This window comes from Atractosteus spatula, chromosome 8 (assembly GCF_055471065.1).
Source record: "Atractosteus spatula isolate fAtrSpa1 chromosome 8, fAtrSpa1.hap1, whole genome shotgun sequence".
NCBI classification, from domain to species: Eukaryota; Metazoa; Chordata; class Actinopteri; order Semionotiformes; family Lepisosteidae; genus Atractosteus; species Atractosteus spatula.
Genome location: NC_142713.1, coordinates 31642124 through 31659409, shown reverse-complemented (window position 1 = coordinate 31659409; position 17286 = coordinate 31642124). Strand labels below are relative to the sequence as shown.

The following is a 17286-nucleotide window of genomic DNA, read 5'->3' as shown; positions in this document are numbered from 1 at the left end:
AAACTTCTTCTGCAAAAGAGCACAATGCTCCTGCTTACTTGATTCAGATTATTATTGTGCCAGCCTCACACCAGGAAAGACATAAAGTGTGGACACATTAAGGAGGATCTGATAAAATGACCACATTACAACACTTTCAATAATCGCTTATTCAATCCAGGGGCATCACAGCCTAGTATTCAACTAATTATTAACCTACCAGTACGTCTTTGGACTGTAGGAGGAAACCTGAGTGCCCCGAGGAAACCCATATGAATGTGGGCAGAACATGCAAACTCCATGCAAATATCACCCCTGAAACTGAACCCAGGGCCCCAGCCCTCTAAGGCACCAAAGTTAACCCCTGCACCACCATGCTGCAGAGACCAGATATTCTACTATGAAAACAGTCTGTATAATGAACCCAATGTGTTTGAAGAACAAAGCTTTGACAACTTCTTTAAAAAAACACGCAAGTTTATTAAATATACAGAGACCCTGAGATTAACGAATATGGGTTTCACAGAAATTCTTTCTTTATTCAAAATAAGGATATTTTCCTTCTTGAAAAAAATCAAAGTGTACTGAACAGATTGTTGTTGATTTTCTATGGGGTTGGATAATTGCAGTAGCCTTGTTTGCTAAAGAATAGAAGTGGGCAGAATTCTGAAAGGAACCCAAAGACACAGGGTTGACCTACATTGTTTAATGAACTTAATATACTTTTTGCTTTGTACATATACATTCCGTTATGCATCTCTCCCCTTTCTACATGTAATCCACCATTTTATGTGGTCCATGAGTCACTGTACAAATCCTGCAAATCCAGCCTTATGTAAGGTCTTTGACTGGACTTTGATTGGAGGACCATCTGACCCAGCAGTGCTAAAACAAGAGTCAGGAGCAGAACCCCGGCCGCCAGAATGACAATCAGTGTGAGCTGGAGTGTTCCCTGTGGATCCATTATGTGTGCTCCAGCTCCTTTTTCCAAAGAATCAGATGCCAAGAAAGCAGATATGGTGAAATGTTTTGAAGCATCGCTTTGTGTGGGTGATCCAGTTGCTGGTTTTATTATGGTTATTACCGTTATGGCTTCATTGTTTTTAGAGGTTGGTTTTGATTTTTTATTTGATTTTTTAGTAGTTGTGGCGATTGTTTTTTTATTTGTTTTGATTATTTTTTTCAAAGTTGTTGTTGGTTTTATAATAGGTCTTGTTGTAAGTTTTGTTGTAGCTCTAGCTGTTGGCTTTGTGGTGGTTGTAGTTGCTGGTTTTGTAGTGGTTGTAGTTGTTGGTTTTGTAGTGGCTGTAGTTATTGACTTTGTCGTGGCCCTAGTTGTTGGTTTTGTGGTGGTTGTAGTTCTTGGTTTTGTAGTGGCTCTAGGTGTTGGTTTTGTAGTGGTTGTAGTTGTTAGTTTTGTAGTGGTTGTAGTTGTTGTAGTAGTAATATGTGACTTTGTTGTTGGCCTGGTTTTTAGTTTTGAGGTGGTTGTAGTTCTTGGTTTTGTAGTGGCTCTAGGTGTTGGTTTTGTAGTGGTTGTAGTTGTTAGTTTTGTAGTGGTTGTAGCTGTTGGTTTTGTAGTGGCTCTAGGTGTTGGTTTTGTAGTGGTTGTAGTTGTTAGTTTTGTAGTGGTTGTAGCTGTTGGTTTTGTAGTGGCTCTAGGTGTTGGTTTTGTAGTGGTTGTAGTTCTTGGTTTTGTAGTGGCTCTAGGTGTTGGTTTTGTAGTGGTTGTAGTTGTTATTTTTGTAGTGACTCTAGTTGTTGACGTTGTTGTGACTCTAGTTGTTGGTTTTGTAGTGGTTGTTTTTGGTTTTTTAGTGGCTATATTTGTTAGTTTTGTAGTGGTTTTGGTATTTGGTTTTGTAGTTTTTGTAGTAAATGGCTTTTTAGTTGCTGCAGTAGTTGTGGCTTGTTTCGTGTTAGCAGCCCATGAACTAGTAGGAGTTACAGATTTAGCTTTTACTGTTGCGATCGAGGATACATTCCTAGCAGAGCTTCTTGAATTCTCTGCTGTCTCTGGAGTCAAATCTTTAAAAGACAAAAATGAAAGAGTACACTTTTAGAGTCTTTCTGTTACATATACTAACATCATATTCATAGAAAGGACCTAAAATTACATCTGAGTGTTAATGAGCCTTTAATTTAACATGTTAATGAGCCTTTAATTTAACCTAAGTAAAAATTCCAAATGAATGCTAAATGTAAACTTGTGTTCTTGGAACTTAAAACAGTCATCACATTCTGATCAAAATGTTGGGAATCAACAGAATAATTTGATAAAGTAAAGAGTGCAGGATTCAGATCAAGGGCAGTGATGTTAAAATTAAACAATGCATTATGTACACCTTAGTTGAAATACATTGTCCAGCTTTGGCCATATAAAAATATACTGCTGCTCTCAAAGGAGCAGTACAGTAAGTGCAAGAAAGGACAACCCACCTAATTCTAACTGGAAATTATTGTCAAATCCAAACAGATTAAGAGAGCAGATGTAGGAAAATACTGAAGACTGTACCTATTTACTGTAGACTAATGGACATTTTAATTAGCAACATGAGTGAAATACATTGCTTACAGCTATAACAGAAGTGCACCACCCAGGATTTGAACCAACAAACTTTCAGTTACACATCCAGAGTCCTAACCTCTCCTTACGGTTAACCATTAACCAAGCTCAAACAAACTCAATAATCACAGCATTCGTCATTCATAAACGTAAACTATTTTTGGAAACTTACAAACTTTTTTTTGTTTGAATGGTATTCTTCTTGGATTTTAAAAGACTTAATCATATTTATATGCAGATTGAATCCAGATTCAAGGCTACTTAAATCCAATACCAGTCCATGGAATAAGACATTTTACTATTATTTTGGAACAATGACGCCTTTTAGTATACAGTACATATATACTGTATTTCTGTTAATGTGTATTGCAGTATGCAGCCTTCAAAGGGACTCTAGTCTTTAAAGCTCGCAGTTTCTATAGTGTAGCAATAACTTAAAACAGTTAAAATGGTCAAATTCCTTTTTCTGAAATACAAAAAAACAGAGCAGTTTAAAGAAGAGATAAAAACCTCAAATAAAAGGCAAAAAAATCCCTCAGGAGATAGACTTGTGCAGCCACAAAATGTAAAGAATATTTAATTTCCACCTTGACTTAACTGAGTAAAGTCAATGGTACTGAGCCCAATCCTGGCGATGTCTGTGATACCACTGGGGACAGACCAGTTACTAGCTGGACTGGGCACAAAGACGGCTTATTATCACATCAATGAAAGCTTAGTGCATCAGATGCAGATGAAGTGGACTTACTACATGGTGCTAACTAACATTTTATATTGTTTTGAAAAAAACGAGCCTTTTGTTTCCATGACAGCTCACACAAAAATGTCTTTGTTTGGAGAAAAAGGAAACAATGTGACATTTCCCTAACCAGACTGTTTAACTGTCATGTTAATCATTCCTCAACTTTGTCTTTTTTGCTTTAAAAAACAGGATGAGAGGAATTTCTTAAAACTAAAGCTCGGCACAAATTGCAGCGACACTTTTCCTGTATGAAAAACGAGAAGGAAGAATCCTAAGAAAGATTCTGTAAGGTCTTTACTCAGACAATAAAGCTCCTATGTGATTAGAAAACCACAGACAAGCTTGCTGACCTTGTTGTATTCTGAAGCTGTCCATTCCTATAGAGTGCTTCAGAGGACAGGCATTGTCACTTGGACAGTAAAGTAAATAGCAGTTTGGGTGTTTTAGCTTCTTGTTCTTGTCAAACACCATTAAGTTGCACTTGTAACCTGTTAGAACAGAAATGAGCAGATGAAAAAATGTGATTAGCTCAAAATAACTTTATTTCGATGTATTATAGACCATTCTCAAAGAATTGTAAACAACTCACATGATTTAAGATTCAAATTTCTTATGTACAAACTAGTTTTGGATGGCTAACAAACGTATTGATGCATGCTTTCTTGGGAGAATGCAGCTACGATTCTAGCAATTGATTACTAACTTGGAGCCCCTTCATCCATCCATTTTCGAACCACTTTATTCAAGGTTGCAGGAGAGCCGGAGCCTATCCTGGCAAGCAATGTGTGCCAGGCGAGATACACCCTGGAAGGGACGCCAGTCCATCACAGGACAGACACACAGACACAAACAGACACTCTCACACAAGGACCAGCTTTCCCAGTAGCCAATTATCCTTCCCGTATGTCTTTGGATTGTGGGAAGTAACCGGAGGAAACCCAAATTAAAACAGGGAGAACATTCAAACTCCACATGGATAGCACCCCAGGTTCAGAATTGATCCCAGGGGCCCAGTGCAGCAAAGCTAACCACACCGATACCATGCCAGCCTACATGGAGCCCCTCATTCTTAAAAAATGAACGGGGGGCATGATTTACCCGACTGCTCGGGTCAAGTTACACTCCAACAATCCTTTCAGCTGTGTGACTCAGAGTGAAACTAAACAAAATGAAGTGATCTTTATTACAGCGCAATTAGTCATGTTATGTGAACCTTGCTCCTGTTGCTCTTTTTACAGAAAATGTAATTATGCCTGCAGCAGATTTCAAAGATCTCCGTGTTATTTACCCACCACCATGCTTGGATGGCAGAGAGTGTGAATAATGGTGTACTGAGAGTGGTAAATTCAAAGTACTTTTGGTGATTGATATCAATCTTTCACTCAACCTAAGTTTACCATCATAAAGAATCACACAGCACAGATTACCCATAGAACAACATACTGCAGTAGTACTGTAACTACACCGATTACCCATAGAAGTACAGAATGCAGTAGTTTTATCCAAATGATCAGGAACAGTATTTATTCTATTAACAATAATAATGGCTGTTTGGATCTACACTTCCTCTAACAGCCTGTAAACTGATCTAAGCTGACTGGCCTCTATAACACTGAGGCCATGGCTTCTGTTGAGGTCTGAACAGTATCTGTTGCATTGCTTGCCAGCACGATCCTGCAGGATGCAGGGTGATCAGTTCCTGATAATATCATGTTTGGTGGTGCTGCAGAGCAAGATATCAGAAATTCACAAAGTACACAAGCATCACAATCTTAGATTACCCAGTTGATGGGTCAGTAATAATATTTTTAAGGTTTCACTGAGGAGTTTCAAGATCTATGAGTACATACTCTTACACATTATTCTTGTCTAGTCATACTCTAAAACTGTATTCTAATCTGCGTGAAGTAGAACACAGTACTGTGATATATTGAATATTAACCTCTAACCAATTTTATCTTAAGTAAAAGTATCAGGATTATTTCTTCTTTTTATTTATAATTTACAACAATAGAACTAGTCTTCTTACTTAACCAAATTTTAATAACGTACTCAATGTATCAAAGTAACATAATGATACTTAACCTTTAATCATGTGGAAGATCAAAAAATGTGCAATATCATTGGAATGTAGCAAAAAATTATTGAATTGAAACTTCAAGCAGGGCAAAAGAGAAGTCCCTATAAATTTGAAGAACTAGATTTAGAGACCACTCCTTTAAACCATAGTTTAATGAGAGGTTTAAAGAAAAATTAGAATGTAAGTTCCCAGTGTGACTGACTCTCCAAATATGTGTACTACCAGGTATGTAAAACAGAAATTTATTTATGATTTCACTTAACTTGATAAACGGGAAAATTATAATAGTGTCCACCACATTTATTTCTGTCCTTGATTAAATTGGAACAAAAAACATCATGCAATAGAATGACTTAATATGTCTTGCTTAAAAAAGTTTAAAAATGCATTTCACTGAGCAAACCCATACATTTACAGTATACGTCAGTTTATGTCATTAAACGTTTACTGCACTCCAGAAAACATGAGAGTCACATTTATCCACACCTCTAACTCTTCCTTTAATCAAAAATCAATAAAAAATAAATCCACAGTAACATTCTGGCCTTTAGATGAATGCAATGGGGCTATCTAGAGGCCTCTGAAGATTTCCGGTTTCCCTGAGGTATTAAAGGTGGTCACACATTGTAGACATTCAGTAATAGCATGCATCATCATGGTTAAGGCCAGAGAGCTCTCCAAAGAATGCAGAAAAATTGTCATCAAGCTCCCCAACTTCAGGGATGGCTATATAAGACTACAAAAAGATGACCTTAACCACTAAACTGACTCTTTCCAATGTGTTAGATAATTATAAAAATGCATATTTAATGAGAATAACTATCAAAAGAAGATGCCCCGGATACCTTTTTCAACTTCTTTCGAACAGCAGGAAGTGATGCAGTCATTCTCAGAGGAAGAGTAGAATGGCTCCTCGATCTTCATCCCTGCTTTCAAGGCCAATAGAATATCCACGGTCATGTCTGCGTGCACTTCCCTGGCACAGGACTGGTGATCTGAGGCTGTGGCGGACGCACCCCACAGGACCAAAGTGGCAAACAATAGAGCCAAAGCTCTCGAGACACCGATACACATAGCAATCGAACACATGGCATCAGAATGTGGAGGCCAGACAGCTCACAGGTCTCGAGAGGAAGTGCAGATCCAAGTGGCCAAAATCCTGGAGAGAAAGGTTTTTACAAATATTAAAACCAGCCAGCCTCTTTAGTAAATCCACTAGAAACCCTGGGATGGGATGGGATTCCTCCTTGCAGCTATAAGATATAACTTTCTTCTCTTCAGTGCTGACTGAAACTCATTTTTAAAAACAAAAAAAGGCTGATTGTATAAAAAGCTGGAATGGTAGGATGAGCCCACACACACGTTTCTGGAACAAAGGCTACATTAAAGACAAATGAAAAATCCATACTAGAATAGGACGTTTACGCATAGCGAGCTATTTGTACTTGACAAAATCATGTCCAGTTTACTTTCCAAAGTGAAAGTTTTTGTTGAGATTCCCTCTTAATTTAAATAAACAGTTTTTACAGCCTTTGGTTAATAACTACATTCCTTTACAGTGAGTGTAAAGTCAATTGCATCTATATTTCTGTAGAGATTTCCTAACATTTAGAACACAATGTAAGGAGTTCCTGCAATAAGGTTTACGTAACTCGACAGCATTTAACGTTCCTTTATGAATAGTTATCCCTAAGACAGGAGAATGTATTTTATCTTTGCAGTTACGTGGGCCATTCATAGTGTTTGGAAAGCCGTGTAGTGCAGGATAATGTTACCTTTGTCACGGATTGTTCCCCTAATGTCTCATACACCCAAAATCTGTTTCAAGAAATAAGATGTGACTGAAACACAGTCAGCCCCCGTTGTTCCAGAGAAACATATTTTGTATATAAATGGTAAAAATAAACATGAACATCTTAAAAGTAAACTCAAGTCTTGTACTTACCAATAAGAGGCCCTTGGTAATTAATGCGGCTCTATGTGTCGGCAGAGTGGCCTTTGTCCAGCTATTACACACCGCCTTCCATCTTGCAGCAGAACTTTGCACAGCTCTGTAATTACACATACGATCAGTTACCAAACTCCAGACCTTGGGTGATAAACAAATATCTTAAAGGTGCAATATACCTAAACCTTCTGAAGCGTTTAATGCTTTCTTACTAGAAACAAATGTTGACGCCGTAAGTTCAAGTCCTGGACATTTTAAAAAAAGGAATGGCAGAGAAAGTTTGTGAGCCGAAAATATTAGTCACAGAAAAAAAGACAAGATGTGGTCTTAAAGAACAAATATTAAATATTGCTTTGGAGTACAGTAGTGAAGACAATTATCACTAGTCAGACGTTTCTTAGAATAATTCTCTAAAATTTCCCACATGGAATATAGTAGACCGGAGTATCTGGACTAAAACGACAGACCGCGCCCTACACGGCCCTTGCACACATCATGGCTTGGATTTCTGATTTAGCAATTGATTTGCTGTCCCATCCTTGATTCCTTGAAAAGCAAGTTATCACCTTTTTAGGCGATACTGTATGTGCAGGTAACCACAAGCCAGCCTCTTGGTTTTTGCTAAAAAGTTTGTCACAGATTTACCCATGCCACCCAGCAACCACCTTTTTTGTGTGTTGTTTAAGTCTAGCAAAGCAATTGATAATTATTTTAATTCAGTGAATCATCATTTAGAAGTTAAAGGTTGCTATATAAAGTTTCGTTTTTGTAATTGTCAGACTTCTTTTTTTGCGTCGCAGGTGTGAAAAAATCTTCCACGGATAACGTACAGCGATGATAACTCGCTAAATAACTGAAGTGATTTAACTTTCCTCGAACTCTTAAGTTTTTTTAAGTAACTCTTAAAGTTAAACGTTCTACTGTCACTTTTACTTATTTTGTTTTAATAATATAAAGTGTAGTGAAACCGGCGGTAACACAACAAGCATGAATAGGGTATAATGTACTTTAAAAGGAACGTATTTCAAGTAGTTGAAGTTATATTTCTTGTGCTGCGGATAGCATTTAATTGCTCAATCGAACTCGTCTTTTAGTAAAGGCGTAAGCTCGACTAATTGTTTCAGTTATTGTCAATAATAATAATAATAATAATAATAATAATAATAATGTTTCACATTAAACAGATTATGCGTTAATATATATATATACAGCGTTTGCCTCAGTAAAAGCTTGTACGCCAGTAATCAGATGTGATTTTCAAATGAGTTTCTTTAATCTCCGCTACTTCCTTCCGAGGAACCTCTTTGGAGTTCCGTGTTATTTACCAAGATTTCTGCACTGACCGTAGTGAGATAATACATATTTTTAATTAATGCGATCCATACTTCACCGTTGTTGCTTGGAGAAACGGGTATTAAATAAATTGGGTATTTGCAGATGTTGATTGAAGGTGCACACAGAAGAAAAAGCGTTGCATCCGGAGTACTGTACTTCCAATGCAGTGTTTCAGCCTGAATAAAGCCTGTCAATAAAAAATATCTTCTTTTAAACTTTTGTTTTCCAATACTTTAGAAATAGAAATCAAAAATACAATTGGCGTAGTCTATGTAATGTGCTAGAGATACAATTACCTTAAATCAAAGCATGTTTGCTTAAAGAGATTTCTGTAATATGTTTTCTACTATATGACGAAAAAATGCTCCAGGTATTGTATCTGTAAGTTATCTTACCTTAACCTCTGCAATACTACCCGTAGTTCCCAATAGTAAAATGTTTCTTTTTCCCAATAGCAATTTGTTCCCGAGACAAATTCCGAGCTCTCCCCGAACGTGACGTCGACAGAAGGAACTGACAAAGTTGTCAACATTACTTGAACAAGAAATGTTGTCTCACCAAGGCAACAGCTGTAGTCTCCAACAATTGTTTCATATTTGTCACTTTCATTCGTATGTTAAAAACACAGGAAATAGCTAGATATCTTTATTGTCTGCAAAGCGAAGGGTGTACAGAAATGGAATGCCAAAATTAATGGCGTAAAAATGAAATTGTATAATACAATTTGAAAACAACACATCAAAGGTAGGATTCCTATTAAAGACATTATGAAGGTCATTCTTCTTCTAGGTCATCTCTCAAGCATAATAAGTGTGTTTTGATATAATTAAAACATTGATTTGCACTTGACGCTGTTTCTCTGAACAACCTTATGTTACGAACTGCAGTCTTTTACAGCATTTTAGCATCGCCCATTTACTACAAACGCGTGTTTTTATGAATTGATGACAAGTAACTGGGGAAACTTACTGTAGAAATTTTTAGCCATTTTTCAAGCGTCAAACTGATATTTTTTTGTCATGAAAAGTCATCAGTGAAGGGTTTCTCCTTGTCACTAAAAGCATTACAGTTTTAGCAATTAGAAAAAGAATGTACTGTACTTGTATATAAAGGTGTTATTAATGGCTTTATTGTGGACTTAAAGAAAATGTATGCACATTTTCATATGTTCAGTTTGAGCACTTAAGGTTTATTAAAGATATTCACTTTTGTTGAATTGCATCATTTGCAATTCAACAAAATGGAACATTATTGGGAAGGATTGCATAGTTTTGCAAGACACTGTAGCTTCATAATCATCATAAAGCTGACTATAATATGTGTGTATAGTGTACAGAAAATCAACAGGGGGGCTTAATGTGAAAGTCACAGACTAGAAACTGCATTGAAACCACTGGAAGAGCTTAATGAAGTCTGTACAGTATATTGTATCTGTGATACATGCTTTTCATCAGGTGGCAGATGGGATTCTATCATCTTCCTCTCACAGATCCTGGACAAGAATATACTGTTTACTAGTCTCCGAGCCCTACATACCACACATGCTTCTAGCTCATGGCATAAATGGAGCTCAAGTCTAACGAGTAGAAAATCCCAGTATAACTTCCAATCTCACCCCACAAGGAAAGAGGGGTACCGTGACAACAGGCACTATCCTCTAGGAATGTTGTTCCATTAACCTTGTTGGCAGTATGAGCAGCATGCAAGTTCCCAGGTCTTGAGGAAAGTAGCTCTGTGCAGTCAAGTTGCTATCCATTGCTACAGGTTCATCTCTTCTCCTAGACATCAAGTTCCAAGCAGACCTGTATAGATTCCTGCCCAAATCATTGCTGCTGGAGCTTCCCATCAGTCTTGGCGAGGTGTTGTAACTCTTGGTCTCCCGGACTACAGCCTGTCACTGATGGACTGTTCAATGTGACAAATGGTGTGAACACTCCAAATTTCAAGTGAGAGTGAGCTGACTTAGTTCAGACTCAAACATACCGAAGACACAAAGGTCTCTGAATAAGTGGGTAACAAGGTTCTCCAATTTCTGTCTTTTCTTTATTATCTCCAAGCCTAACATTCACATTGCTCATGCCCTGTCAGCTTTCACTGCTGTGGAGTTTAGTGTTCATATAACAGAGTAATTGGTATCATGATGATGTTATCTGGTCAGTCGGATCCGACTCTCGGCGATTCTATAGGCCATCTCTCGCCACGCTTTCCGGTCTTGGACTTTCCCTTTCAGCTGTTCTATGCCTAAGCCAGTGTCCGTTTTGATGGCGTTGAGCCACCGCGTTCTTTGGCAGCCTTGTCTTCTAGTTCCACTGAATTGGTATCATAGTCAGTCATAAATGATCAATTTATGACATTAAACTACTTCCAAAAAAATTACCCATTTTCAAAATCTGCACTTTAATTTTTCCAAAAACATAGCTAGTAATGTTTCTTTTGATGCTCAGTATTTGTTGTTTAATCAAATAAAATGCTTAATATTTATATCAAGTAGTTTAAAATGTAAAATGAAATTAAGTAGGGTTATGCCAATAAGGTTCCATTATATATATTTCCAGTATATTCCCAAGAACAGCTGGGAAGACAGACTGTAGCCTGACAAAGCTTCTTCATCCCCTATGAAGGAGGTCACCCATGTTTTTGTCAATCACCATGCAACAGTCTTAAACCACCTTCTGAATAAATAGATTTGTGAAAAGACGAGGTCTTGCATGTCAAAAGACTATAGCTCCTTGTCCAATTTCCAATCTTTTTCCCTTATAAAACTGGGTGTAGCCTATCCTTTATGCTATTGTCCTGAACAATAACGAGGAGAAACCTACTATGAGCTAAAAGCAGTGTGTATCAGCAATTGTTAGTAGAGAATGTGCTTCGATAGGGGTTTCCAAACCTAGTCCTGTGGACCTACACCATTGCTGGTTTTCATTCCAGCTGTCCTCTTTACCTAATTAACTCCTTAACATCTAGCTTGTCTGGAATATTTTTTATCTACTCATGTTTAGATACATATTGCATAGGAAATACAATAGAAAAAAAAGGTACTTTTTAAGAATGGAAAAACCAATAGTTCAAATTAATCGCATTAAATCAAGTAAGGGTTCAGTTATGTAAATTGAGAGCTCCATGAGAACACAGAGACTGTGGGAGTCCTCAGGATTGGGGCTGCGATCCCCCGTGCTAGGACACAGAGCACTGGATGGCCAGGATACCATCCCAGACTTGAACCGTGACCATGAAAATCAGAATCTATACCACAGGACGCTAGTGTTGTTCATCAATGAGGGAAGGTTCCATATCCATGCATGTTCAGGGTATTGAGACACCCCAGGTGAATGTTACTGTGACTCGAAACTTGGACTACAAAGGTAGGGATTTGGTTATGATCCAGAGGGGGGCATGTCTGCTTCTCATCTTAAGCATGGCACTAATTTTTCCTTATGTATTTTAAATATAAGAATCAGCTCAAAGGTGTATAATTCATGCAGTAGAATACGCAATAATAATGAGTACATTTATATGTCTTAGCACTATGGCTACACTCCACAGTTCTTTGCTGTGATACTAGCAAAGTCCCCTATGATAGTGAAATGCAGCACCAACATTCAATCCATCTTTGTATTACAAGATGTCCAGCTCTATTTTTGCACTGTAGAACAGACTAATCCACCTAAAGGTACTTCACAGTAGTGGTATATATATCTTTGCATCCTAGAGATAATTTAAATAATCTGCCTTTCATAAAGGAGCATCTACAGTACATACCTTTATATAGATCCAGACTCATTCACACACGCAAAGCATTACAAAGACAAACAGTGCTGATTATCTTAGATTTTACATGTTCTCTTGGTGGGGATCCTCACTCATGGCAAATATAAAATCACATATTAGATATGAAGTTATACATTACAATCTTGTTTCTTTTGTTTCAGTGGAAAAAACATCCTTGCCCCTTGCAAAACTCACCTGAAATCCAAAAATTTCAAATCACAATATTGTCAATGTTATTTTGTAACATTATGATTAACGTTTTCTCCTTCTAGGATGTCAGAAACTAATGGTACATCGACTGCTGATTTCCTTAATCTTATAAGTAAAATGTCCAAACTATGAGTTGATTACCTTATCTACAGTGGTGCTCACTAATACCACAACTAAAAATGTAAAGTAATTCTAGTACTGGCATTGCACCTAGGAAAATTGGCTACAGGACACAGGACAAAGACAAGTGTTCTCCAAATACCTGCATAAACAGTATGTATTTTCCACATCTTTGTAAAAGCAACTCAAGATGATGTGTTCCTTCAAGTCAAAACCTGACAGTGTCCATGTTTTACAATGCAATTTTTATGGTTCTTAGCAAAATGATTAAAAGTACAAATACATTCAGTAAGCTTGAATGTTCCAAAAATGTACATACATTTAAAACTCTACTACTGTTTAGCAAAACCTTAAAATGTTTTTTTGTGTTTGTGTGAACATGGGACTGTGGAACAAAATGCTTTTTTGAGTTTCCACTGCTTGGGGCAATCAATGGATTTCAGCTTAAATGGCAAACAAAAGTAATAAAAACTAAATCAATGCCTTTATAGAATCCTGTTCCGTTAACAGTTATATAACATGCAGTATACACCTGAACTCCAACCACAACAGGATGGGTATGTGCAGATAGAGTCTGATCCCTGTATAGATCAAGGAAGGGCAGAGTGTTTCCATTGGGTTGAAATAACTGCAGTTATTGTCAGTGGGCAGTGGGTATATTTAATTACTTATCTTTCAGTCCAGTCAATTTATATTTCTGTATCTTGTGAAAATGCCTTAAGCCATTTCTGGAATTCTCTTTAAATTCAGCATTGAGGGAGGTCTTGGCCATATGCTGAAACAGTCCATTTGCTTAGTCCATACATTCGTCCATTTCAACATCCTGGGTTGTTGCATTATTTTTTCTGCCTTTTGCAGATCCTTTTGCAGATTTTGCATTTCCTTTGGGTGCTCTCTCCACTGAGAAGAAAAATAAGAAAAATGTCATAAATGTGAACTTCTGCAATGGGGAGGTACAGTCCTTCACATCAGATGTTAAACCAAAGTCCTGGCTACTTGGTCATTAAGACTCACGTACCTAAGAGAAAAGTAAGGTGCCCAAGCTCTGCCTAGAAATCACATCACACAAAATGGCGGAAAACAAACAAGAAGGATGGAGGACAAGACAATGCAATCGAATAAAACAGCACATATAACACAGGAAAGTGACAATAACAATACAAAGGAAACACAGGTGACTATAATCATGTATGAGTGTGTATGGGGGTATGGGTGTGTGTCTATAACAAAAACAAGAGATCACAGGCTTGGTCTTCTTCACAGCAATATCAGTTGATTGGGTAGTGAAGTGTAACATTACAACATTTAAGGCCAATGGGCAAGCGGGTTGATTTAAATACTTTTCATGCTAACAAACGGTTAACAGCATGTAGCATGAGCCTGAAGCAGAAAACAAGGGTTTTTTGCTGTTTCGCAATTTACTTTGTGTTTGCAGTACCCGTTTCCTCTTCCCCTGTTCACTCACTGAGCATCATGACACATCATAAGATAAGATCGCTTTATTAGCCATATACAATTTCTTGTATTAGGAATTTGTCTTTTCACATACCCCAGCTCCATGAGACACCCAGACAGGGAGAGAGAAGCTTGGGGTCAGAGCGCAGGGTCAGCCATTTATATGGCGCCCCTGGAGAAGCTGGGGTTAAGGGCCTTGCTCAGGGGTCCAAAGGAATAGGATTCTTCTACTGGCCAGGGGAGTCGAACTGGCAATCTTCCAGCCACAGGCACAGATCCTTAGCCACAGAGCCACCACACCGCCCCACAGTCATGCAACCTCATGAAAGTCAGTCTGTTTCAGACGGCAGTGAAAATGCAAGAGGGCAATCCTGATCAAATATTCTAGCACACTTGACCAGGACCACTGGAAATGTCCCTGCTGTCCCTGCTGACATTGTGTCCTTACCCTCCATTGTAGCTTTCTCGCGGCTCATGTGCTGCAGCTGCTTCATGAGCTTTCTTTTCTTCTTTCCAGACAGTGTGATATTGGCTCTACAGTTGGAACTGCCAGACACAGAAAGCAGGAGTCATGGAAAAGAAAGCTGCGAGCGGAGCCACTGCCTGCCACTGGCTTCACAGAGAAAAGATAACACAAGCTGCACACATGGTTCAGAGGAGATCTAAAACAAGACTGTGACAACATCAGGCCTAGATAAGGAAACTCCACGTTATTTGGATTCTGCATACTGATAATTAGTAATTACAGTGGTCAGTTTCAGATCTCTTACTATTGCTGTGCTGTAGCCCTTTTCTTAATTGTGTTGTTTTACAATCTTTAGTAGAATTTGGCAGAATTTAAGAAATGGTACAGTAGAATTTAAGAAAAGCCATAAGACAAAACGAACCATATGTGGTAAAGTGTATACATTGTAAAAATGAACTGCTGAAAATGTCAGTGCAACAATTAATTTGCCAACTTTAGCAATGTAACGCACTATTTAGATAGATAAGATCACTTTATTGGCCACATACAATTTCTTGTATTAGGAAGTTGTCTTTTCTATGAGATTTGCTGAAAGTTGTTTCAAAAGTACTTTGTAAGTACTAACAGATGTTAGATGTTGGATTGCCAAAGAAATGTAGTGAATGCCACAGATATAATCCAAATATATTTTATATTTTGTGTTATACCTTTAATTAGGTTATCTCTATCTATTATGGAGGCTTTCGTGAAGATCTAGTTATGCTTTCTGTCTTAAATGTACAAGAATATGGTTCAACCTAGAATTTTCTAGGCACTGTACAGATATATACCCTAAATATGACTAACTGTATTATTGCTAAACATTAAAACTGGATTAAAAGTCCTCTTTGTCATCTACAGTGGACATTTCTTTAAAGCAACAAGACATATAGCAAAATTTCAACACTCTGCCAGTCCTTTAAAGCTCCCATGTACACAGGAAGTGAAAGACAAAAAAAAGGAGATTTAATTTAGATTATTGTTACTGCTTTACACTGCATTGCTAAAATTAGTCTTATAAGATTCAATCATATATGCTTCTTTTCAGATAGGGTCACTTACGATCTCTTCTTAAGGTGGTGAATAGTTATCAGCCCTTGATCCACAATGGCTCCAACAATCTTATGTTTCTTTCTCTTTTCTTTTGTCAAAACCCTTCGCCGTTTAAAGAGTTTCTTTTTCAGTTCCTGAAATAAATTGAACGAACAACGATCACTAGTTTAAATCCTTATTGTATTCAACACAAAAGCCCATCTTTTCAAGTGATGGCAAGGTCTCACAAAGCCAAAAATGATGGTAACCTGCCCGGTGAAGCCACTATGCTACCCTGATCTAACTCCCTTTTCACAAGGAAAACTCTTAGTCACTTCAAAACAACAAACCACACATAATGGGTTCAGACGTAGACAGCTATACACAATGTCCAATTTCATTTGTATACATTAGTTTCGATTAAAAAAAAAACATTTATCAGAAGTTATGACATGGGTGCTTGCATGGATATCTCCACATACATCAAGTCATTATAAATACCTTCTTTTCAAAGCCACTACTGACTTAACTCACAAAACAACGCACAACAGCCAATGACCCTGTCGTAGGAGAACATTCAGATTAACCATGATCTTTTCAGCTCATGAAACGACCCCTGGCAATGCACGTGTCGAAATTTATAAGAATGGCAAATCGTATTTATAGAATCTGGTATAAAATAAATTCAAAGCATTTTTATGCTAGAGATCTGTAAAATCCTTCTGATTTTAAGTGCGATACAGTAACCTTTCTTGCACTGCGATGCTAATTACACGCGAATCCTATTGTTGGAAATACAGTTCAAAATGTTACTAACAAAAAGGCAAACTTTCCGTTTTACTATTAATATTTTTAATTCTAACGCAATACAAAAACTCACAGTTTTAGGTCTGTTGATCTTCCCTCCGGGAGCCATGCTTGAACCACGTGTGAGGTTCCGCCCATTGCTTGATATCATTGGTTGCAATGTCCTTCCCTGGTAAATGGTGAATGGATTTCAGAACAGTCAGTTAGGTGTCGTTGATCAATAGAAAATAGAGAATAAAACAGTACTTATCTTCCACGCTCTCCGAATTACTACCTGTCTTGAAGTTGGAGTTGTGTTCTTTCTTTCTCTAATGGTTTGCTTTGTATTTTGCAGCGCTCTTCTGTTTCTAGAAAAACAATAAAGGAGATTAGAATGACATTAGATGCTAAAGCAGAAAAAAGACGGGCAGAATCTGACATTAGTTTTGATCATTGCCATCCATTGGTCAAGCAATAGATTTTCTATTTTTTAAGTAGTAGTCAGTCCTTATTATTAGTGCATAGATGACTAGTTTTTTCCTTAATACAAAATTAACAACAGTCATTTTTAAAAAGACAGAATGTGAAGCTGTGAGACTGAATTCAAGAAAGGCCGGTTGGTGTAAGTTGGATCTCGAATCATTTGAAAGGAAAGTGTAAGATGGGTTAAATGAAAACGCCATCAAATATATGGGCAGCGGTAGACTCGCTGGTAGACCTTTCCAATTGTCTTCAAGCTCTAGCATTACATAATTAAAAT

The 17286-nt window shown here is 37.5% G+C and overlaps 2 protein-coding genes across 3 annotated transcripts; both read right to left on the bottom strand.

The window, feature by feature from the left end:
- Positions 1-438: 438 nt before the first annotated feature.
- On the bottom strand, positions 439-9130 carry mansc1 (MANSC domain containing 1). 2 transcript variants are annotated; one of them, XM_088923679.1, is made up of 6 exons: positions 9046-9130; positions 8701-8837; positions 7313-7418; positions 6213-6526; positions 3638-3775; positions 439-2007 (listed from the first exon to the last, which is right to left on the bottom strand). In XM_088923679.1, exons 4-6 carry the CDS (start codon positions 6454-6456, stop codon positions 767-769), a joined length of 1623 nt encoding a protein of 540 aa, XP_088779805.1. In that variant the 5' UTR covers positions 6457-6526; positions 7313-7418; positions 8701-8837; positions 9046-9130; the 3' UTR covers positions 439-766. The 2 variants fall into 2 exon arrangements, with proteins under 2 accessions (XP_088779805.1, XP_088779806.1); XM_088923680.1 differs by lacking the exon at positions 9046-9130 and having other exon boundaries at positions 8701-8901.
- Positions 9131-12464: 3334 nt separating this feature from the next.
- On the bottom strand, positions 12465-16698 carry c4h11orf98 (chromosome 4 C11orf98 homolog). The gene is made up of 4 exons (XM_088923846.1): positions 16621-16698; positions 15771-15895; positions 14652-14749; positions 12465-13648 (listed from the first exon to the last, which is right to left on the bottom strand). The coding sequence occupies exons 1-4, from the start codon at positions 16696-16698 to the stop codon at positions 13542-13544; spliced, it is 408 nt and encodes a 135-aa protein (XP_088779972.1). The 3' UTR covers positions 12465-13541.
- Between the last annotated feature and the right edge of the window lie 588 nt (positions 16699-17286).

What these genes read in the sequence shown, in the direction of transcription:
- mansc1 (XM_088923679.1), bottom strand. Translation starts at nt 6,456, where the DNA reads ATGTGTTCGATTGCTATGTGTATCGGTGTCTCGAGAGCTTTGGCTCTA. An exon ending in TTCGAAAGAAGTTGAAAAAG is followed by an intron (nt 3,776 to 6,212) that starts GTATCCGGGGCA and finishes CTGTTCTAACAG; the next exon opens with GTTACAAGTGCAACTTAATG. An exon ending in CAGCTTCAGAATACAACAAG is followed by an intron (nt 2,008 to 3,637) that starts GTCAGCAAGCTT and finishes TGTCTTTTAAAG; the next exon opens with ATTTGACTCCAGAGACAGCA.
- c4h11orf98 (XM_088923846.1), bottom strand. Translation starts at nt 16,698, where the DNA reads ATGATATCAAGCAATGGGCGGAACCTCACACGTGGTTCAAGCATGGCT. An exon ending in AGATCAACAGACCTAAAACT is followed by an intron (nt 15,896 to 16,620) that starts GTGAGTTTTTGT and finishes AATTTATTTCAG; the next exon opens with GAACTGAAAAAGAAACTCTT. An exon ending in CACCACCTTAAGAAGAGATC is followed by an intron (nt 14,750 to 15,770) that starts GTAAGTGACCCT and finishes TGTGTCTGGCAG; the next exon opens with TTCCAACTGTAGAGCCAATA.